Below are 19307 nucleotides of genomic sequence, written 5' to 3' on the forward strand. Positions count from 1 at the left end.
ATTTTCAACATCTAGTTTATTTCATAGAATCAGGAAAAGTAACTGGTTTAGAACTAGGCATATTTCATAAAATTTGAGTTCAAAGGAACTTAAAGATAATCTAGCTCAATTCTATTGTTTTATAGATTAATAAACTGAGTCCTGAGAGTTTAAGTAACCTTGCTCAAGTTACTTACATACATTTCACTGATAAAAATTAAATACATAATTCACATTAAGATAGAGTAAAGAATATACAAACATACCCCATTTCCTGAACAAATGGCATTTCCTTTTTTACTCAAGCAGGTACTGAAGTTGAAAGAGGCAGTAGGGAGACACCTCCGTTCTAGGCACATCATTTCGGGGCCACATGGTGTCCCATCTTCAACATAACCAAGGTCAATCTCTTCTTCAAGCTTAACATGACCACCACTACAGTAAGTAAGCAATATAAAAAAATTTAGTTATGTTATGGAGCAGATTGTGTGTGTGTGTTTTTTATTCATTCCTTAATTGATTTTGAAACCACCTTTATAAACTAAATGATGACTAATATCACTGCATATGTATTCTGTTTATCCTTAGAAAGGCAGTAGAACGAAGAATGATGGTACATCTTCTTACATGTAAAAGCATGGCAGTAACTTCATCTTTAAACTGATTGGTAGGGTAATCAACAATGACAGTGCATTCTAATATGCAGACACAATTGACATAAGAACTGAAATAAAATTTCTAGTTAATTTTTGTCACCTAAGGCCAAGTCAATCATAATTACTGCTCAACACCAAATTCTAATCTTATAATCAAGGGGGTTAGCTAAGGTCCATTTCAGTTCTAATATGAGGATGAAAGTTTTTTTTAATTACCTTTTTCAAAGAATTTCTGCATTCACAATTTTATATTCTATAATGGGGCAATTACAGAAATATATAATTATAAAAATGTTATTCAATGTAATTCCATACTTAGGGGGTCAAAGATTTAATCAGTATGAGTACTTCCTTCATGATCACAGATTCTAACCACGACTTAGTAGATGAGGAAATCTTAACCTGGGGTTCTTAAATTCGTTTTCTCAATATTCTGACAACTGTATTTTAATAGAATTGGTTTTCTTCGTAATCCTTATGTATGTCATCTTACTCATTTAAAAACATTGTTCTCAGAAGAGGTCCATAGGTTTCACCAGATTGCCAAAGGGGTCCATGATGCAAACAAGATTGAGAACCTCAGTAGTAAATCATCTTTGAGAGTTCCTGTGGCAAAAACCATCATGTTGCAGTCAACCTGTTGATGAAGCTTTCCAAATTTAGCTAGCCTCATCCTTGATTACAATCCATTGGTGGGTCACGTTATAACCCTTCCAACAACAAAGTAGGATGTGCTTATCTTAGCCCTCTGTTTAGCACAGCCTCCAAGGAACCAAGGTCTCTTCTCCACTCCAATAAGACATCAGAGTAAGACATGAGTGGGAAGCTATTTAATACAGCCACCATTTTGTTAATTCAGAAATCAAAAAATGATGATAATTGTTTCATAGATTTATTAGTTCAAAACTCCCCATTCATCATCCATGAAAAGATGAACAAGAAGAAGCAATCTCTCTAGCTGATAAACTTGAAGCTTGAAAGACGCAAGAGGTGAAAAGAAATGGAAACATATATTTTAATCATTGTATTGGGCCTGAGAAGATGAACTGTTATTCTTGTATGTCAGCCTAATGCTGGCTCACATGCTGACAACCACTTCATATTTCACAAGGGTTCAATGCAGGATTCTAGTTCCAAAAGTTGTTGTCCAAATCCAGACATAATGGCAGGGAAAGCAGCATGAAATAGGATTTGGTATCAATGGACCTGAATTCAAATCCCAATTTTGTCCCCCTCTGGGCCTCATTTTCTCCGTTTGTTTAAATGAGGATGTTGGACTAGATGACCTCAAAGGTCTCCTCTCACTCTAAATCTATCATCTTATGATTCTTTTCTTTTTTCATAGAATCATATAGAGAGAGAGCTGGAAAAGGCAACAGAAGCCATTTAGTCCACTCTCTTCATATATTGGGGAAACTTAGGCCCAGGAAGTTTAAATGATTTTCCCAAGGTCACACAGGTAGTATCAGAGGCAAGATTTGAATTCAGGTCTTCTGACTCCAGAAAGTGGTTGTTGGTTTGTTTTTTGTTTTTTTCCTACTGTGACTCAACCAATGCCTTTTCTCCTACTCTATTTGGATTTGAGCAATGGCCCCTTGAACAAGGTTTTTGTGGTTTTATTTTTAATAAATAATTCATTTTCTCCACTAAAGCCCAATTCCATTGTCTCATCATGCAATGGAGGTGACCCATGTTAAAGGTCATCGCAGCTGAGCACAAGTTCTGGCAGATGCTACCACCCCGGTAATCACAGAATTGGAGAGCTGACCATCTTATCCAACCCACAGAAAAAGGGAATTCTGACTATAACATGCCCAACAACTGACTCTCCAGTTTCTGCTCAAAGATTTTCAAGGAGGAGGAATCCAGCTTGGAAACCTTCAAGAATGTTTTAAGTTCAAGGCTACCAATGAGCTGTCATCTGAGGACTGGCCTGAGTGGGCAGCGTCATTACCCTCGGGGAGGCTATCAGCTGATGAAGGTTTTGGCCATAGTAATTTATGAACTCACCTCCTCAGTCATGGAAGGGTTGTGATCTGCACTGGCTGAAGAGGTACCCACACTAATCAAATAGCCAATCATTTAAATTATTGAAGACAGTGGTGATTCCAAGGTTCTGGGTGGGAGGGAAGATGTATCACATGCTTTGCTTTACAATAAGGTGGTAATCGTTGTACTTACCTGCAGTTTAATGTCCTTCCCTGCTGCACAACTAGAGAGGATGTGATTTCCCCATCTAGCTCGCCAAGCCTTGGAATGTTACCGATGTTGGTACATAGGAGGTAACCACAAAGTACATCCCTAAATCAACAGAGGGCACAAATTGCTTACTTCATATACAAAGTGGTTGGAAAGGTTATTCCTACCTGAGAAGCATGGATATAATTATTAAAAGGGATGGCTGATCACTTACACGGAGCATTCCACTAAAGAGGAAAGATGTTATGATACTGTAGTGCTTGCTTTTGTTTAACTATGGAATTCATTCAAATACTAACAAAATAAACCAGGCCAGAATAACTCTATTTCTTTTAACAAAAGGCAGTGTCGTATACTGGATATGGCCTCAGTGACAAGAAGACCTGGGTTCAAATACTGCCCTGCCACATACTGGCCATGTGACCCAGGACCATCGCTTACCTCTGAGTGTTCTAGGCCAGAGGTCAAACACAACTAGCAAGCTTTCAAGTCGTTGCCCTATGCACTTACTTCACTGAACTGTTCAATCAAATTAAGTATGACCAAATTAAGTTATCCTTTACATAATACTGCTTAGCCACAAAATTTCCATCCACGTGAACTTTTCAATGTAACCAGTTCCTTTTTAGCAAAGACCTTAGGAAGAGTCCTCTTTCACAATGAACAATTTTATGTTACCTTCCAATCTGAGTATTAAAGAGCTTTGTTTGTTGTTCAGTCTTTTTCAGTCATGTCCGACTCTTTTTGACCCCATCTGGAGTTTTCTTGGCAAAGATACTAGATACCAGCTCATTTTTTTTTTTTTTTTGGCTAGGCAATGGGGTTAAGTGACTTGCCCAGGGTCACACAGCTAGTAAGTGTCATGTGTCTGAGGCCACATTTGAACTCAGGTCCTCCTGAATCCAGGGCCAATGCTCTATTCACTGTGCCACCTAGCTGCCCCTCTAGCTCATTTTACAGATGAGAAAACTGAGGTAAACAGGGGTAAGTGACTTGTCCAGGGTCACACAGGTAGTAAGTATCTGAGGCTGGATTTGAACTCAGGTCTTTCTGACTCCAGGCCCAGCACTCTATCTACTACACCACTTAGCTGTCCCCTATTTTAAACAGCAGCTTATACATAATTTTCTTTTATTCACTCCCACATAACTATGCTGTTACTTATTTAGTTTCCTTTACTAATTACTTCTGACTTTCTGTTTTCATTATAACATTGTATTCTTATATTTAAAAAAGAAAACTTTCACTGTTCTGCTCTGTTGGAAATACCGTCTAAAATGTTCTGTATGCTTAATGAATTTTCAGTTTTAATCCTGTTGATAACATAGCAATGACAGATTTTGACATTAATAATTATTCAGAAGATTGGTGAATAAAACAGCAAGCTTGAATGTGAAAAAATCAGACTTCATTATATGGAATAAAATACGAAGACAGATACCATCAAGCAAAAAAAAATCCTAAAAACTCTATTTACTCAGCCTTATTTTCTTTCTATTTATGCAAAACATAGAGGTCCCTTTGACACTGATGGAAATCTTTAACCTTCAACCCTCCACAAAAAATTATCCCTTCATTCAATAAATATCAAATATCTTTTATAGTCAAGGGATTGTGTCTGATGTTAAATTAAATTTTATTTTATGTCCATGGAGATCTGACATTTTTCTCTTCTTTCCCCACTCCCACTCACGCTGAGAAGGCAAGAAAAACAAATCCCCTGTTACAAACTTTATAGTCAAGGAAAATATTTCCATTGACTTTGACCAAACAAAAACAAAAACATCTCAATCCGTATTCTGAATTCATCATCTCTCTATCTGGAGGTGGGTAGCATATTTCATCATGAGTTCCCTGGGCTTGCTCATTATATTGATAGGGTTCCTAAATCTTTCAAAGTTATTTGTCTTCACAATATAGTAGTCATTGTATAAATTGTTCTCCTGGTTTCACTCACTTCACTCTGCATTAGTTCATACACCTTCCCAGATTTCACCAATAACACCCCCTCACCATTTCTTACAATATTCCATCACAGTCATATACTATGACTTTTCAGCCTTTTCCCAATTGATGGGCATCCTCCCAGCTTCCAATTCCTTGCCACCGCAAAGAGCTGATACAATGCATTATTAATGGACTAGAGAGAGTGCCTACCTTTAAGTAATTTAGAGCCTACAAGAAAGGGAGATTAGACATATGTATATACAACTATAACATAAGGTTTTTGTTATTGTTGTTCGTTGTTTCAATTGCGTCTGACTCTTCCTGAACCCATTTAGGATTTTCTTGGCAAAGATACTGGAGTGGTTTGCCATTTCCTTCTCCAACTCATTTTACAGATGAGGAAACTGAGGCAAGCAGGGTTAAGTGACTTGCCCAGGATCACACAGCTAGTAAGTGTCTGAGGCAGGATTTGAACTCAGGTCTTCCTGACTCCAGGCTCTCTCCGCTGTAGCACAAGGTAATATGTGGCAGTTACCAAAAGAGGTATAGGGAGTATCTCAGAACAGTGGGAAATTACTTTTGACTAGAACAGTCTTGGAAGGCTTCACAGAGAAGGTAGAATTTGAGTTGAGCCTTGATGGATGAGAAGGATTTTAATAAGTAGATGGAAGAGGGGATAAGAGAGAAGAAAATTGCACACATGCTCTCCTCATGTTCTCCAGAGATGCTTGAAGCATGTTCAGAAATACAAGAAATCCAGTTCATATGGAGTCTAGCTGAGTGGAGGAAGCCTAAAGATTATGGAAGATGCCAGATGCAGACATTTGCTCTCTATTTGGTAAGCAATGGGGACCTAATGAGGCTTTCAGACAGGAGAACAACACAATTCAAGTAGTGATTTAGGCAGAGTAAATCATATAAAGTATAAACTGGTGAAGTCAAATTCAAATAGGGAGCCCCAAGACTGCATATTGACTTAGAAAAGCACAAATCAGCATTATCTACGTCATATTGTATTTTTACTTATTTTGTTAAACATTTCCCAGTTACATTTTAATCTCATTCTGATCACACTTGGAAGTTTTTGCAGGCCATGCGTATGACACCTCTAGTATACTGAATAATTATTTTTTGGTAGGGGGAGAAAGTACAAGGAGGTTAATTATGAGCCTTATGCAATAACCCAAACAAGACAAGATAAAAGCCTGAACTAGGATAGAGGCAGGATCAATAGAAAGGAAAGGTCTCTCCTCAAGAACATACAGAACAGGCCCTTTTAGTAAGATGAGTAAAGGAAGAGTCAGCTTCAACCTCAGTTTCCCTTCATGCCATAACAGCAAGAAATCTGCCAAAGAAAGCGAACAAATAATAATAACAAAAAGAAGGGAATGGAAGGGACAAATAAGGAAAATCTAAAAAAAAAAGCCAGGAGACAGAAGAACTGGGTAAACAACAAAGAGGCCTGAATAAATACATAATAAAGTCTACACATATAGTAAAGTGAGTAGAAATCTCTGGAAGAAAGAAAGAATTCTGAAACAACAACTATACTTTTAGAAATGCAAATAGAATAATCACAAGAATCTGAAGTATTATTTTCCAGGTTTTTTGTGTTCAATTGAGGGGTGAAAGTGCAGATTATAAATGTATATAAAAGAAAAAATTTATTTTAAATTGCAAGAACCCTTAAAGTAGAATGGAAGCATAATACAATAATTAAAGGAAAAGATAAGGAGAAATATTAGAGCTCTTAAAATTTGAAAAATCAGAACTGACAGTTTAGAGCAGAAGGCAAAAGATATTAATAAAGCAGTATTCTGTAAAAATGGCATCAAGATAACAAAAATAAAGAGATGAAGTAATAGATAGCTAAGCAAAATCAGAACACATGAAGCCTCTATAAATTATAGCAATGGAAGAAGTAGAAGACAAATCTGAGAGAAAATTGAGAATTGTTGGTTGCCCAGAATCAAAGAGCATAAATGTAATTTTCAGGAAATCATATACCAGATCGCCTACAAGTATTAGAAACAGAAGGCAAAATTCAGGTCAAGAGAATCAATAGGACCTTATTAGAGAGGAATATCAATTTTAATTTACATAAAAATGTAGTTTCCAAAAATCTAGATTCATTTTTAAGTATGCAAGAAATACCAATTTACATATCAAGAACAGTAGTTCAAATTATGCAGGACTACTCACTATTAACAAAAAATGAAAGAAAAAGCTAGAAATATGATATAATTAACATAAAAAGAAATCAGTCTGCATTCTAAAATAACATATCCTACAAAGCTGAGTATATTTCTACATGAAAGAAAATGGACCTTTAATAGCAGAACATGTTTTCAAATGTTCCTTCAAAGAAAATCAGAGATTAACAGGGTCTTTGAAATGCCAAATTCAATGAACAAAAGAAACATGAAATAACAATGGAAATGAAGATTTCACAGAATCATGAAAAGACTTATGTGATGCAGAAGGAAGGAAATAATGCCAAAGGAAAATGACACCCAATGACTATAAGAAAGTAACTGAAAATGAAAGTTAGCCAAATTCAAAATAAAGACAATGGATTTTGTTGCTAAGTAGTTAAAGTTCACTTGTACTTCCTTTATGTTAATGATCAGTAAACCATAAAAATAGACAGTGAAATGCACCATTAGTTTCAATGATTCTATTAGGCAGTTTTACTCAACTGTATTTGGGGAATGTACTTTGTCAGGAGTATGAGTGTTACTGAATGTCAAAACAAAATGTTTCAGTAAAAACATTTTTAAGAAATAGAGAAAAGAAAAATGATAGGAAGGGACAGATATGAAAAAAATTAATAAGGAAGAGTCAACAGAACTCTGTTGAGGAAGGAAAAAAAGAGAAAAGAGTTAAAGATGATTCTGAGTAATTGGGAATATGAAGGAGTTAATTATGAGTAGGATGGTGATGAGTTCAGTCAAAGTGTGAGACATGTTGAGTTTTCAGGATATTCAAGGGAGAATTCCCAGCAGATCGCTGAAATATGAGACTAGAATCTAGGAGAGAGGTTAAGACTGAAATTATATGGCCAAAGACACAAGATCTGAGCATATACTGTTGTTTTAAAGGAGTTGTGAAAATTTCTTCTATTCCCTCCCTAACTCATCTTATTCGGAGAAAGGCAGTTAGTTAATACAGTGAACAGACCACTAGACCTGAAGACAGGAAGACCTGAGCTCTAATCCCCGCTCAGATGCTTTCCATCTGTATGACCCTAAACAAATCATTTAACTTCTGTCAACTTCAGTTTCCTCATCTGCAAAATGGGGATAATAATGGCACCTACTTCCTGCGATTGTTGTGAGGATAAAAGGAGATATTTGTAAGATGTTTTGTGAACTTTCTTTTTTTTTGGCTAGGCAATGGGGTTAAGTGACTTACCTGGGGTCAAACAGCTAGTAAGGGTTATGTATCTGAGGTCAGATTTGAACTCAGGTCCTCCTGAATCCAGGGCCAGTGCTCTATCCACTGCGCCACCTAGCTGCCCCTTTTGTGAACTTTAAAGTGTTATATAAAACCTAGTGATTATTATGCTAGTTATGATGACTGCATTCTAAAGATTGATGGCTGATTATCTTGGAAATGGGGCAGACTAGATGTGAAAGAGAAAAAAGAAAATAATAAATGAATTATAGCTACAGTCAAGAAATAAAAGGCAGCAAGACCCAGGATAAACTGAAGAGGGATCAAGGTTATGCTGATGCATATAAATTACTGAATAATGTAAACAACAACTAAAGTAGGAGGGGAGGAAGGGAATAAGTATTTATTAAGCACTTACTATGTGTCAGGCTCTGTGCTAAGCACTTTACAAATATCATATCATTTGATCCTCACAACAACCCTGTGAGATAGGTGCCATTATTAGCCCCATTTTACAATTGGGGAAACTAAGGCAAACAGAGGTTAAGTGACTTTCCCAGAGTCACACAGCTAACAAATATCTGAGGCTAGATTTGAACTCAGGTCTTGTGATTCCAAGCCATCACTCTATCCAGGGCGTCACCTAGCTACTTCCACCTGGTGCTGATAACTGAGGGACATTTTAGTAGGGCAGGAGCCTCATCAATGAGTATCATGGGCAAGGGAGGAGAGTGGAATATCGTTTAATGAATACAATCTCCTGTGTTTAGATGCTAAGAGGGGACTCAAGCTATGCATGCACAAGCCCATTCCCTATATAGGAATGCTCAATACTCAAATAAATTTAGATTTCCTCTATATTACTCTCTGTGGTTCCAGGGAAAGTCCAGAAGCCAAAAAAAAAAAAAAAAAAAAGTGAAGTAGCAAGATTCTGTTCCTCCAAAGTATAAAGCTAGAAACTGGGTAATAAATTCCCAAACTACTTCCCCAACTTACTGTTTGTTGCACTGAATCCAAGTGTCTTTGTCTCTCCCACAATTACCTTTCTCGGTCCCTTCAATATTCAGTTTTTCATAGCAGTATTTATCAGAAGCAGTCACTTCTGAAAGAGAGAAGTGGTCTTTTTTAGCAAACCAGGGCAGGTACAAATTTCTCAAGCTCTGGCACAAAAAGAAATGGGGAGCTACAGAATTAGACCAATTGTTAGGCCACTCATTCAAAAGGTTCTTGACAAACATAGCACGACTTTTTAACTTGGACATCACTTGCGGCTAATGTATGTTTTCAAGTGAAGATTATGGTTCATGGATCTCAGTTTGAAATTTGGCAAAGTAAAATAAACACAGACCTAAGACAGATGTCTTGCCTGGCAAAGATCCCAAAGTGAATTTCATGTTTTGGGTCTTTTTTTTTTTAATTAAATCCTCAAACTCTGAAGAAAGTAATGATTCTAACTAAGTAGTAGGTCCCAGAGAAGTTGAGAGAAAGGAAGTCAGTCATGATGAAAAAATGTTTGGAAGATGTACCCACAAAATTTGAATCTTTATAACTTCAAATTTGCTAAGGACAAAAAATTATCTCAGAATGCGGGAAATAAACCTTTCTGAAACATGAAAATTAAATGTCTCAATCAACTACAAAATAATTTTGAACACTTATAAGTCTAGCAAAACCTTCATCCATTGGTCAAGGGAACACTCTCAACACATTTGCTAGGTTTTAAAAATATTCCAAACTCCTGTGTGAAATGGATTCTTAGAATGCCAAGAGGGAAGGTAATTCCTAGAATCAATGTTTTGGGAGTGATTTCAGAGGGCTTCTGGTGCACTAGCATGTGGCACCCCTCAGAAGTTCAGGCAGAGGCCAGGTGACCACACCTCCCATGTCCAGAACCTTCCTACTTCACGACAGCCTACTCTATTCTCAGACAGCTCCAATTACTGCGAAATTCACCTTCCCCTCTTATTGAAATTTACACCTTCCATCACAGTTTTTACCCGCTGGTCCTAGTTCTTTCCTGTGGAATACCACAAAATGCTTAGTCCTTCCTTCCACAAACCTGAACATAGCAGCCAAATCCCTGGTAAATCTCTCGTATCCAGGCTGAAGGTGGTTCCTAGTTCCTTCAGTCACAGATGATGTGATTTGGAGCCTTCTCACCTCTTCCATCAATAGGGCCATAACTAGAAATACTTTATAAACTGCTTTCCTCCAACAACTCCATGAGGAGGCTAGTGCATGTACAGTTCTACTATCCCTATTTTACAGATGAGGAAACTGAGGCTCAAAGTGACTTGCTTCCCATAATCCAGCTGGAAAAGGTTAGAGCCAGAATTTGAACCTTCTTCCCCCCCTCAATTCCACATCTTTCCACCGCATCATGCTTCCTCCATTAGCACCACCACTACCATCACCAGCACCACCACCACCATCATCATCATCATCATCATCGTCACTGGCATTCATATAGCCTTTTAAGGTTTGCAAAGCACTTTATGTATGTATCTTACTTGATCCCTACAATGATCCTATGAGATAGTCATCATTATTATCCCCATTTTACATATGGGGAAACTGAGGTTGAGAAAACTTAAAAGACTTGTCAAGGGTCATGTAGCCAATATATCTGAACTCAAAAAGGCCTTGAACTTAGGTCTTCTTGATGCCAAGTCCAGCAGTGTATTTACTGTGTCATCAAGTTACCAGGCTTTCCTCTTACCCCTACTACTAAAATCTGTTAAGAACCTAGTAAAATGTAAGATATTTATTAATCTTGCCCCTAGTGGGGATGGAATACTGTGACATTACTGTCAATTCAAGGGATATAGGATGACAAGCACGATACTTAAGCTGATTTCCTTCTGGGTTCTTTGCCTATTGTTAAGGTTGGTTTTTGTTCAGTTGTTTTCAGTCATGTCTGACTCTTCATGACCCCATTTGTGGTTTTCGTGGCAAAGATACTGAAGTGGTTTCCCATTTCTTTCTCGCTTCTTTTACAGATGAGGAAATTGAGGCAAACAGCTTTTTAAGTGACTTGCCCAAGGTCACACATCTAGTGTCTGAGGCCAGATTTGAACTCATGAAGATGCAACTTCCTGACTCCAGGCCCAGCACTCTATCCACTGTACCATCTAGCTAGTAGGGTTAAGCTGCCATCAAGTGAGACACAGCTAGAACCTCTTCTAAAACAGAGCATTTAAAATAACATAAATAGATCTTAAGATTTTTTCATTTTGTGGTCTCAGCATAAGAGACACATTTTCACTTCTGAAAACCTCACATACCTGGGAGTGAAATGCACGTGTCTGCAAGGAAAGCACTATGTAAACCTAATAGGTAAGGTATGATAATCATGGCGGCAGAGGAAGTCAACCAAGACGGTGAAGGGCTAATAAATCTCTCTCTCTCTCTCTCTCTGCCTCCCTCCCTCCTTCTCTCTCTCTCTCTCTGCTTCCTCTCTCTCCCTCCTCTCTCTCTCTCTCTCTCTCTCACACACACACACACACACACACACACACACATACAGAGAAGACACACACACACATACACACACATGTCTAGCCTGGAGAAGAAATAGCTGAAGAGCTTTCTTCAATTATTTGAAAAGCTGTCATATGAAGGACAAATGGCCATTGAAGGTAGAGCTGGAAACGACCTTCTCGACCATCTAGCTCAACTTCCTCACTCTACAAATGAAGAAACAAAGGCCCAGGGAATGGGGTGGGGATGACCAGCCTAAGGTCACATAAGGCTTAAGTGGCCAATCCAGGCTATGAATCCACGTCCTTCGACTCCAGTTTCAACATTTCTTATGCTATGCCACACTCCTTATCAACCCAAGTCTTAGAGAAGCTAAATGGCGTGCAAATGGTCACACTGTGAGCGCAAAGTTCTCTAAAATGACGCCAGGAGAGCACCAGTTTGGGCAAGTCCTGACAAGCCAGAAATGCGTTGGGTACAGGTCAGGTAACAGACTGGTTTTCACCATGAGTCCCACATAGCTAAGTGCAAGAAGGTTCCTCTCCAGAGGGTTAGTGATTTGGGGATGATCATTTCTGGCCACAGCCAACTGATGGAGACTGTCTCTGAAGGTGTGGAGGGTTGGCCTTGACAACAAGGCAGGAAATACTTGCACTATGAACTCATTGCTTTTTTTTTTGCAATGTAAGTCTGGGAGAGCAAGCTAATACATGAAAGGAAACAGACTTGTCAATGAAATGGATTCTGGGACAAGTGATGTGACAGGGACTCCTCTCATGGCAACCTCCAGTCATGGCCTTGAGATCCACAGGGTCTTCTGCAGGGGTACAGAGGGAATGTGCCCATTTAGCCTGTGTGTCTCGTGCCCATGAGAACCCCATGGATCAGAAATCACATTTACTTACTTTGCCCCCAGATGTACTTGCACTGTCTGTCCCTGGTTTTACATCTTCCTCCAAAGCAAATGCCCTAAAACACATAACATGAAAATGATTGCACAGAAACTTCCCACACTTTTTGGATATAGGGAGTAATTTAACAACTAAAGAAAATATAATGGAGAAATGTTCTTTAAGAATATATAAGGGCTTTATATTCATCTTTAGGGCAGGGGGAGGGGAGGGAAGAAAAAAGGAAAAAAAGACATTTACATGTTAACTTTGTTATATATTTAAAAGGAACATTAAGTTATACATAATAAATTTGCAATTTCATGTGCAATCATCTTTTTAAAAATTATATGTGGAAATGCTTGTTTTATTCCACAAATTAAAAATAAAATAAATAAAATTTTAAAAAAGAAATATGTAAGGGTTTAATTCTCCCGAGTTGTTCGCAAAGTGTTTAAAATAATGCTGATATTTTGATTGATGTCAATATTTCCTTCATTCCAGGGCACCCAAATGAATCAAATATAAGAACTGAGTTGCCTACCTGAAAATTATCACATGAATATCCATCCATTTTATGGATATTTGGGGCACACTAGGAAAGAAGAAAACAACCATGTCAACACAATACAAGGCAAGAAATGATAATTTGGAAAACAACCTTGAAGCTGTTTTAATTTAAAGGACTAGGTGGTCAATATTACAGAACCCTTAAGTCAAAAACAGCCCAACTGACCCTGGGGTGTGACCCACCTGAGATTTTCAACAAAAAAAAAAAATGTTTTTACCTAGCTAGCTAGCACACATAAACTAGTAAAGTAGTAAGACCTAATCACCTATCCAATGCTACCACATTATAAGTGATAGAGCCAGGTGCCAAGCTAGAGGGCTTGAATCAATTAGTAATTGTAATTACAGATGCATTTAATTAATGACATATTTCTATGCACACAATCTGAAGATATATGGATTTCCAATTATGTGGCCACTACTGAAAAACCTGACTGCCCAAGATGTAAAAGGTGGTCAAAGTGGCCACTACCATCATGTACTTAAATTGGGAGTTCTTAACTTCTTGTGTGGTACAGACCCCAGTAGCAGTCTGGGGAAGCCCATGAACCCCTTTTCAGAAGAAAGTTTTTAAATACATGTAGTATTTGGTGTTACAATGCAAACCAAAGCTTAGCAAAAATAAATCTATAAATGTTTTCCTATCTAAGTTCACAGATGCCCTGAAATCTATCCATGTAAGCCATTGGGGATCCATGGACCTCAGGTTGAGGACTCCTGACTTCAATCCTTTAATGATATACAATAAAGGAAGAGAAGGTAATAGTAAAAAAAAATCTCTTTAAGTTCACTCACTTCATCAGATGACCCTGAAAACAAGGGCAAAGCACATTCAGACACACATCAGTGCAAACAGATAACTGGACAGATGGGCATGGAGGGCACTGACAGCTGGCAGCATCTAGCCACATGTGGAGCCCCATATGAGTGCCCCTGGCCATGGCAGGAACAGCATCTGCATCCAAACAACTGGCAAAAAGAAGAGAAGGATGGAGCAAGAGCTCCCTTTTCATAGTTGTGGGATTTATGCCAGTCCCTACATGCAAAATGCAATCAGGAGGCATCTATTTTAGACATTCGTTAGGGCAGCTTGTATGTTGTCCTGCCACTCTCTCCATCTATCTATTCATCATGCATCCATCCATCCATCCTTATATGTATATGTATACATGTGTATATATGTATGTTTACATATACACATAAATATTATTTAATTTTAATTATTCTTTCTATTACCACATAAATACAAAATACATAATGTAAAAATATCAAATGCACAATTATTATAAATATATGATTATATATATTTATAGAGAGGGAAAAAGAAATGGAGAGACACACAGAGAGAAGAGAAAGACAGAGGAGAGATGGAGAGAAAAAGAATATAAGTTTTGTCCTTGTTTTCAGGGTCATGGATATAACCAGTGGAACGTAATACCAACTGTTTTACTCTTACTTTCTAAGACTTACTGAGTGTATCATTAATGGATGTAGGTGACTTGAGAAGATCAAATCTCAGGTCAGATGCAACCATCTGCATGAGGTCTTTCCTGATCCTTGCTACTAATGCCTTTCCTGATCCCAACCAAAATTACTCTATTTATTTTGCATATACCTATATAAAAATATATGCTTTCTCCCCTGATAGAATATAAACTCCTTGAGGGTAGGAAGTATTTCTTTTTTGTCTTTGTATTCCCAGCACCAAGTACATAATAGTTATTTAATACATTCTTATTGATTGATTGACAAAAGGAAAATAATATTTCACACATTCATTTTTTTCAAGGTATAATGTATTATCTGAAGTAGAAAAATAGTAAATAAATGACCAAGACATTTTTACAAATACATATCTTAGAGAGAATATTAAATAGGCAAGACATTTAATCTTAATCTCATAGGATGTCATATCCCTTAATAATAAAATCCTTAAATGACTTAAGTAAATGTAGTCTTACCAAATTCCTCTTCCCCTAAAGCAAAGACACTGCTCATGTTGAAATTTATAGATTCACCCCCGTACATTATCACAGTCTGTCTTTAACTGAGTTATTTTAAATTCAAGACCAGTCAATAAATGGGCTTTATCAGAAGAAACCATGTTCATGTCAATGTCAGAGATAGGAACACCTCTTCAGACTAGAGATGCATTATGGGAGTATGTTTTCTGTAGACTTTCCACTTCAAAGGATTATAAGACAAAATATAGTCCTTCCTATTTTTTCCCCCATCAAGGATGTGTAAGTAAATCCATAGGTATACTTCTTTACTTTAAAAAGACGCTTTAAGGCATGAACACAGCCTTAGTTTTACAACCAAGTGGCAAGCAGCTTCTCCTCTTGCCTAGGCTGTTAGCTGAAACCAAGATTGCTGAGGAATGACTAAAAATAGATGGAATTAGATGTCACAGGAGAGAGGAACATGAGAGTGCCCGTGGTTTACATTTTTCTGGGGGATCAGTGCCATGAAGGGAACCATACAAGACCTTGTCCAGGTGCCACTCCTCCTCCTCCTCCTCCTCCTCCTCCTCCTTCTTCTTCTTCTCTCTCTGTCTCTGTCTGTCTGTCTCTCTCTCTTTTCCTTTTTTTTTTTCAGATTTGGAGAAAGCTGCTAATCAAGAAAATTACCTGGCTGGAGTTCCCTGTACATGTCTCCTGAATATCACAATCATTCACTGCCTCCCGGCATACAGTTCCCATAGGCTGAAACTAAAAGAAGAAAAGAAAAGGCTAAAAACCCCTGTAAACATTAAATGCAAATGCTGGTAGAATAGTTGAACAGCTTTATCTCAAATATCAAAATGGAGCTGCCTTAATTACTCTTTGGAGACAAGTGCTTTTTGCTATTATTATGAAGCTCTGTGAAAGTCAGAGAATTTTAGGGGCAAATACTGAATTTTCTTTTGCAGGCTCTATGAGGTATTTATGTATTTTTTAACTGTAACTAAGAGTTCTTCACCTATAACACAAGCATTTCAGGGGGATCTGATGGTCAAGGGTGGTTCAGAGTTTAACCATGGATATGGTTAGGACAGGTTACGAATTTATGGATAGAATGCTGAGCCTGGAGTCAGGAAGACCTAAGTTCAAATATGTCCTCAGACACTTACTAGTTACATGACCCTGGCAATCTCTGTTTGCCTCAATTTCCTCAGCTGTAAAATAGGGATAATAATAGCACCTACCTCTAAGGGCTATTGTGAAGACCAAATGAGATGGTTGTAAAATGCTCAGCACAATGCCTGACATATAGTAGGTGCTTAATAAATGCTTGTTCCCTTCTCTTCTAGGAACCTCATAAAGGAAATTAACAAACTGCAAAGCACACAGAGAAAAGTGAATCAATGCCTATCAACCAGTAGTGGTTGAAGTACCTGGGAAAATTTAGCCTAGAGAAGACTAATGGGGACAAGATAGCTGTCTTGAAGCATCTTATAGGGGTATCAAGTGGAAGAAGGATTCTATTTATTTTTCTTGGGCCAAGATCAGAACTAAACCCAATGGTTGGAAGCCATGGAGAAGTTAATTCCAGCTCAAAATATGGACTGTACAAAAGGCAGCCCTAGTAGGTAGTAAATTCTCAAGGTCTTCAAGTGGAGGCTGGATAATCAACCACTTGTTGGGGATGTTGGGGAGAGGGCTCCTGCTTTAATCATAGGTTGGATTTGGGTGGAAATTAAGTTTCTTCCAACTCTGAGATGCCATTCTATATAGAACCCAGGTTTGAGTCCTTGCTCTGGTACTTATTAGCCTTGTGACCCTGGGCAAAGCCACTGAGCCTCTTTGATTGTCAATTTCCTTACCTGAAAAATAGGGACAAATTAATGAGAGAGGAAAGAATAAGAATTTACATAGTGCCTACTATGTGCGAGGTACCATGCTAAGAGTTTTTTTTTTTTAACAAATATTCTCTCATTTGATCATCACAACAAGCCTGAGAGGCAGGTGCTATTTATTATCCCCATTTTACAGTTAAAGAAACTGAGGCAAACAGAGGTTAAGTGACTTACCTAACTAGTAAGTGTCTGAGGCTGGATCTGAGTTCAAGTTTGGTGCTCCATCCATTGCTCTAGCAGCTGCCTTCTCAGATATTACTTGTGAAGAAAGCGTTTTGTAAACCTAAAAGAACTATATAAACATGCCCTCCACACATTCACACAAGCTGTATTTCATGCCTGGAATATAAGCTGGCTCATCTCCTCTCACAGAATCTTCATCTCCTTTCAAGACTCATTCAGGTGAAGCCTACCCTGATCTACTTAGTTCTTAAGGCTCGCTCCTTCCTCATTACATATTTGTGGATATGATCATAGGCTCTAAATACAGAAAGGACCCCAGAGGCAATCTAGTTTAACCTCATCACTTTACAGTTGGAGAAACTGAGGCCCAGAGAGTTTAAGGGCCTTGCCCAAGGTCACAGTTAACCATCAAAGGTGGGATTTGAACACAGATCTTCTGACTTTAAAGCTAGTGTTTTTTTCCCCTCTGCCACCCTGTCTTCCACAGAGCCCTTGTTTGCTGACAGCAGAGCATGGGGCCAGCTGTGACTTTAATACATTTTCAAAGTCATTTTATAACAGGTTTTTATGGGAAAGTTACTGCTGCTCCCCTGTTTGGTGTATTTTTTTATGTTCTGCTGCTCTTGAGCCCTGAAATGATTTTATCACTACCACCACAATTCTGTAAATCAAAGAAGCAAATTTAAAAAACAACAATAAACAACTTGCTTTGTAGCTGGGATGATTAAAGCAAGGAAAATTGCCCTAACAGGGCCCGGATCATGCAGTGAAAAAGGAATCAAGTTGGAGATGGTCCCTGGCTTCCCGAGCCTCGCTCAGTGATGTATAGGCAAGTGTACACGGACTGCAATCTCCAGAAAATACACTGATGGCCATATTTCTGACTGGAATGTGTTTCTACCTCTTTCGAGTGGTGGAAAGAGGCCTTAGAAGGAGCCCAAATCCTAGGAAGGGACACATCTAGCCAAATCTCTCGGCTTTGTAGGGCATGTGAAGGGACCTGAGGATCTCTACTGTTTTATTGGCAGACAAAAAAACCCGACTATTTCCATTAGTCCTCAAAAGTTGCCTAAAGGAATGCCCCAAAGGTATGAATTCAAACCAGGTCAGACAGTTAATCAAAGGTTATTCATTAAATGATCCCAGGGGTAGACAGTACAGTACCAGGTTCTGAAGCAAGATAAAAAAGATGCAAAACCATGGACAGTTGACAATTTATGAAAAAAGAGCTGTCGGTCACAGGGCAAGCAAATTAACCTTAGCAGGAGGCTTCAGGGGGCAGAATGGTGATCGAGGAAGAGGTAAGGGCTCAGGTCGGGAAGGCTTGCCCTTCCATCCTACTGAGGGACACAACATGGACACAAACAAAAGCATGAGATGATTTGGCACTCAAAGAGGAGTGAGAGTCTTTTCCTAAGTTAGGCTGAGCAACGGTTCTCTTAGGATTTGGGCCCAGAACCTTAGATTTGTTAGAGATGAAGCCTTCAAGCCTACCTTTTCCTGATCAGCCTCGTTCACACTGACCTTGAACTTCTTAGAACTTCAAAGCATTATCTTTCACTTGGCATTTCATCATATAGCCTGGCTTACATTACTATTTAGCCATTTTATGTGTTTTTCTTGTCTCCCTAATGAAATTAAAAGCCCTCTAAGGGGCAGGGACCATTTCTCTAATCTCTTTTGGGTATTTTTATATTTTGCTGTCCTCAGACTTTGAAATGATTTTATTGCAAAAGGAACGATTACATAAATCAAAGAAGTGAATAAAATAAATCCCCAAAATGCACTTTGCAGACAGACAGATTATAGCAAAGAGGACAAAAATTACTGAGTCTAGAGCACTTGGTTCTCAGACTGACAGGATGAGAAAAATTTCACTGTGGAAAAAAAAAAAAGTAATGTGGTCTAGTGGGGAAAGCCCTGAATTTGGAATATGAAGAACTGGTCTGAAATGAGTTCTGCTTTCTGTGCCTTTTGGTTAGGTCATTTCCAAACTCTAGGCCTCAGTTTCCTCATTTACAAAATGAGATAGCTGGAGTTGGTGATCTCTAAAATCCAACTCTAAATTTTATATTCAATCACCTATGTCTTAAGCTTCTTTTTTTACCCTTCATTTCACCTAAAATGGGGCTAAGCCCACAGAAAGCTTTAAAAAAATGCCTTGTAGAA

The 19307-nt window shown here is 38.2% G+C and overlaps 1 protein-coding gene across 7 annotated transcripts in view; it reads right to left on the reverse strand.

The window, feature by feature from the left end:
* ADAM22 (ADAM metallopeptidase domain 22) overlaps positions 1 to 19307 on the reverse strand; it is a 259774-nt gene that overhangs the window by 46969 nt on the left and 193498 nt on the right. For all 7 annotated transcript variants that reach the window (XM_027847939.1, XM_027847941.1, XM_027847938.1 and 4 more), the window contains exons 18-23: positions 15748 to 15828; positions 13092 to 13142; positions 12563 to 12626; positions 9174 to 9279; positions 2817 to 2936; positions 246 to 414 (exon numbers count right to left, since the gene is read on the reverse strand). In XM_027847939.1, the coding sequence (XP_027703740.1) occupies positions 246 to 414; positions 2817 to 2936; positions 9174 to 9279; positions 12563 to 12626; positions 13092 to 13142; positions 15748 to 15828 (591 nt within the window). The remainder of the gene's footprint in view (positions 1 to 245; positions 415 to 2816; positions 2937 to 9173; positions 9280 to 12562; positions 12627 to 13091; positions 13143 to 15747; positions 15829 to 19307) is intronic.

The sequence above is a fragment of the Vombatus ursinus genome, unplaced genomic scaffold (genome assembly GCF_900497805.2).
Source record: "Vombatus ursinus unplaced genomic scaffold, bare-nosed wombat genome assembly UNPS02005459.1, whole genome shotgun sequence".
Lineage (NCBI taxonomy): Eukaryota > Metazoa > Chordata > Mammalia > Diprotodontia > Vombatidae > Vombatus > Vombatus ursinus.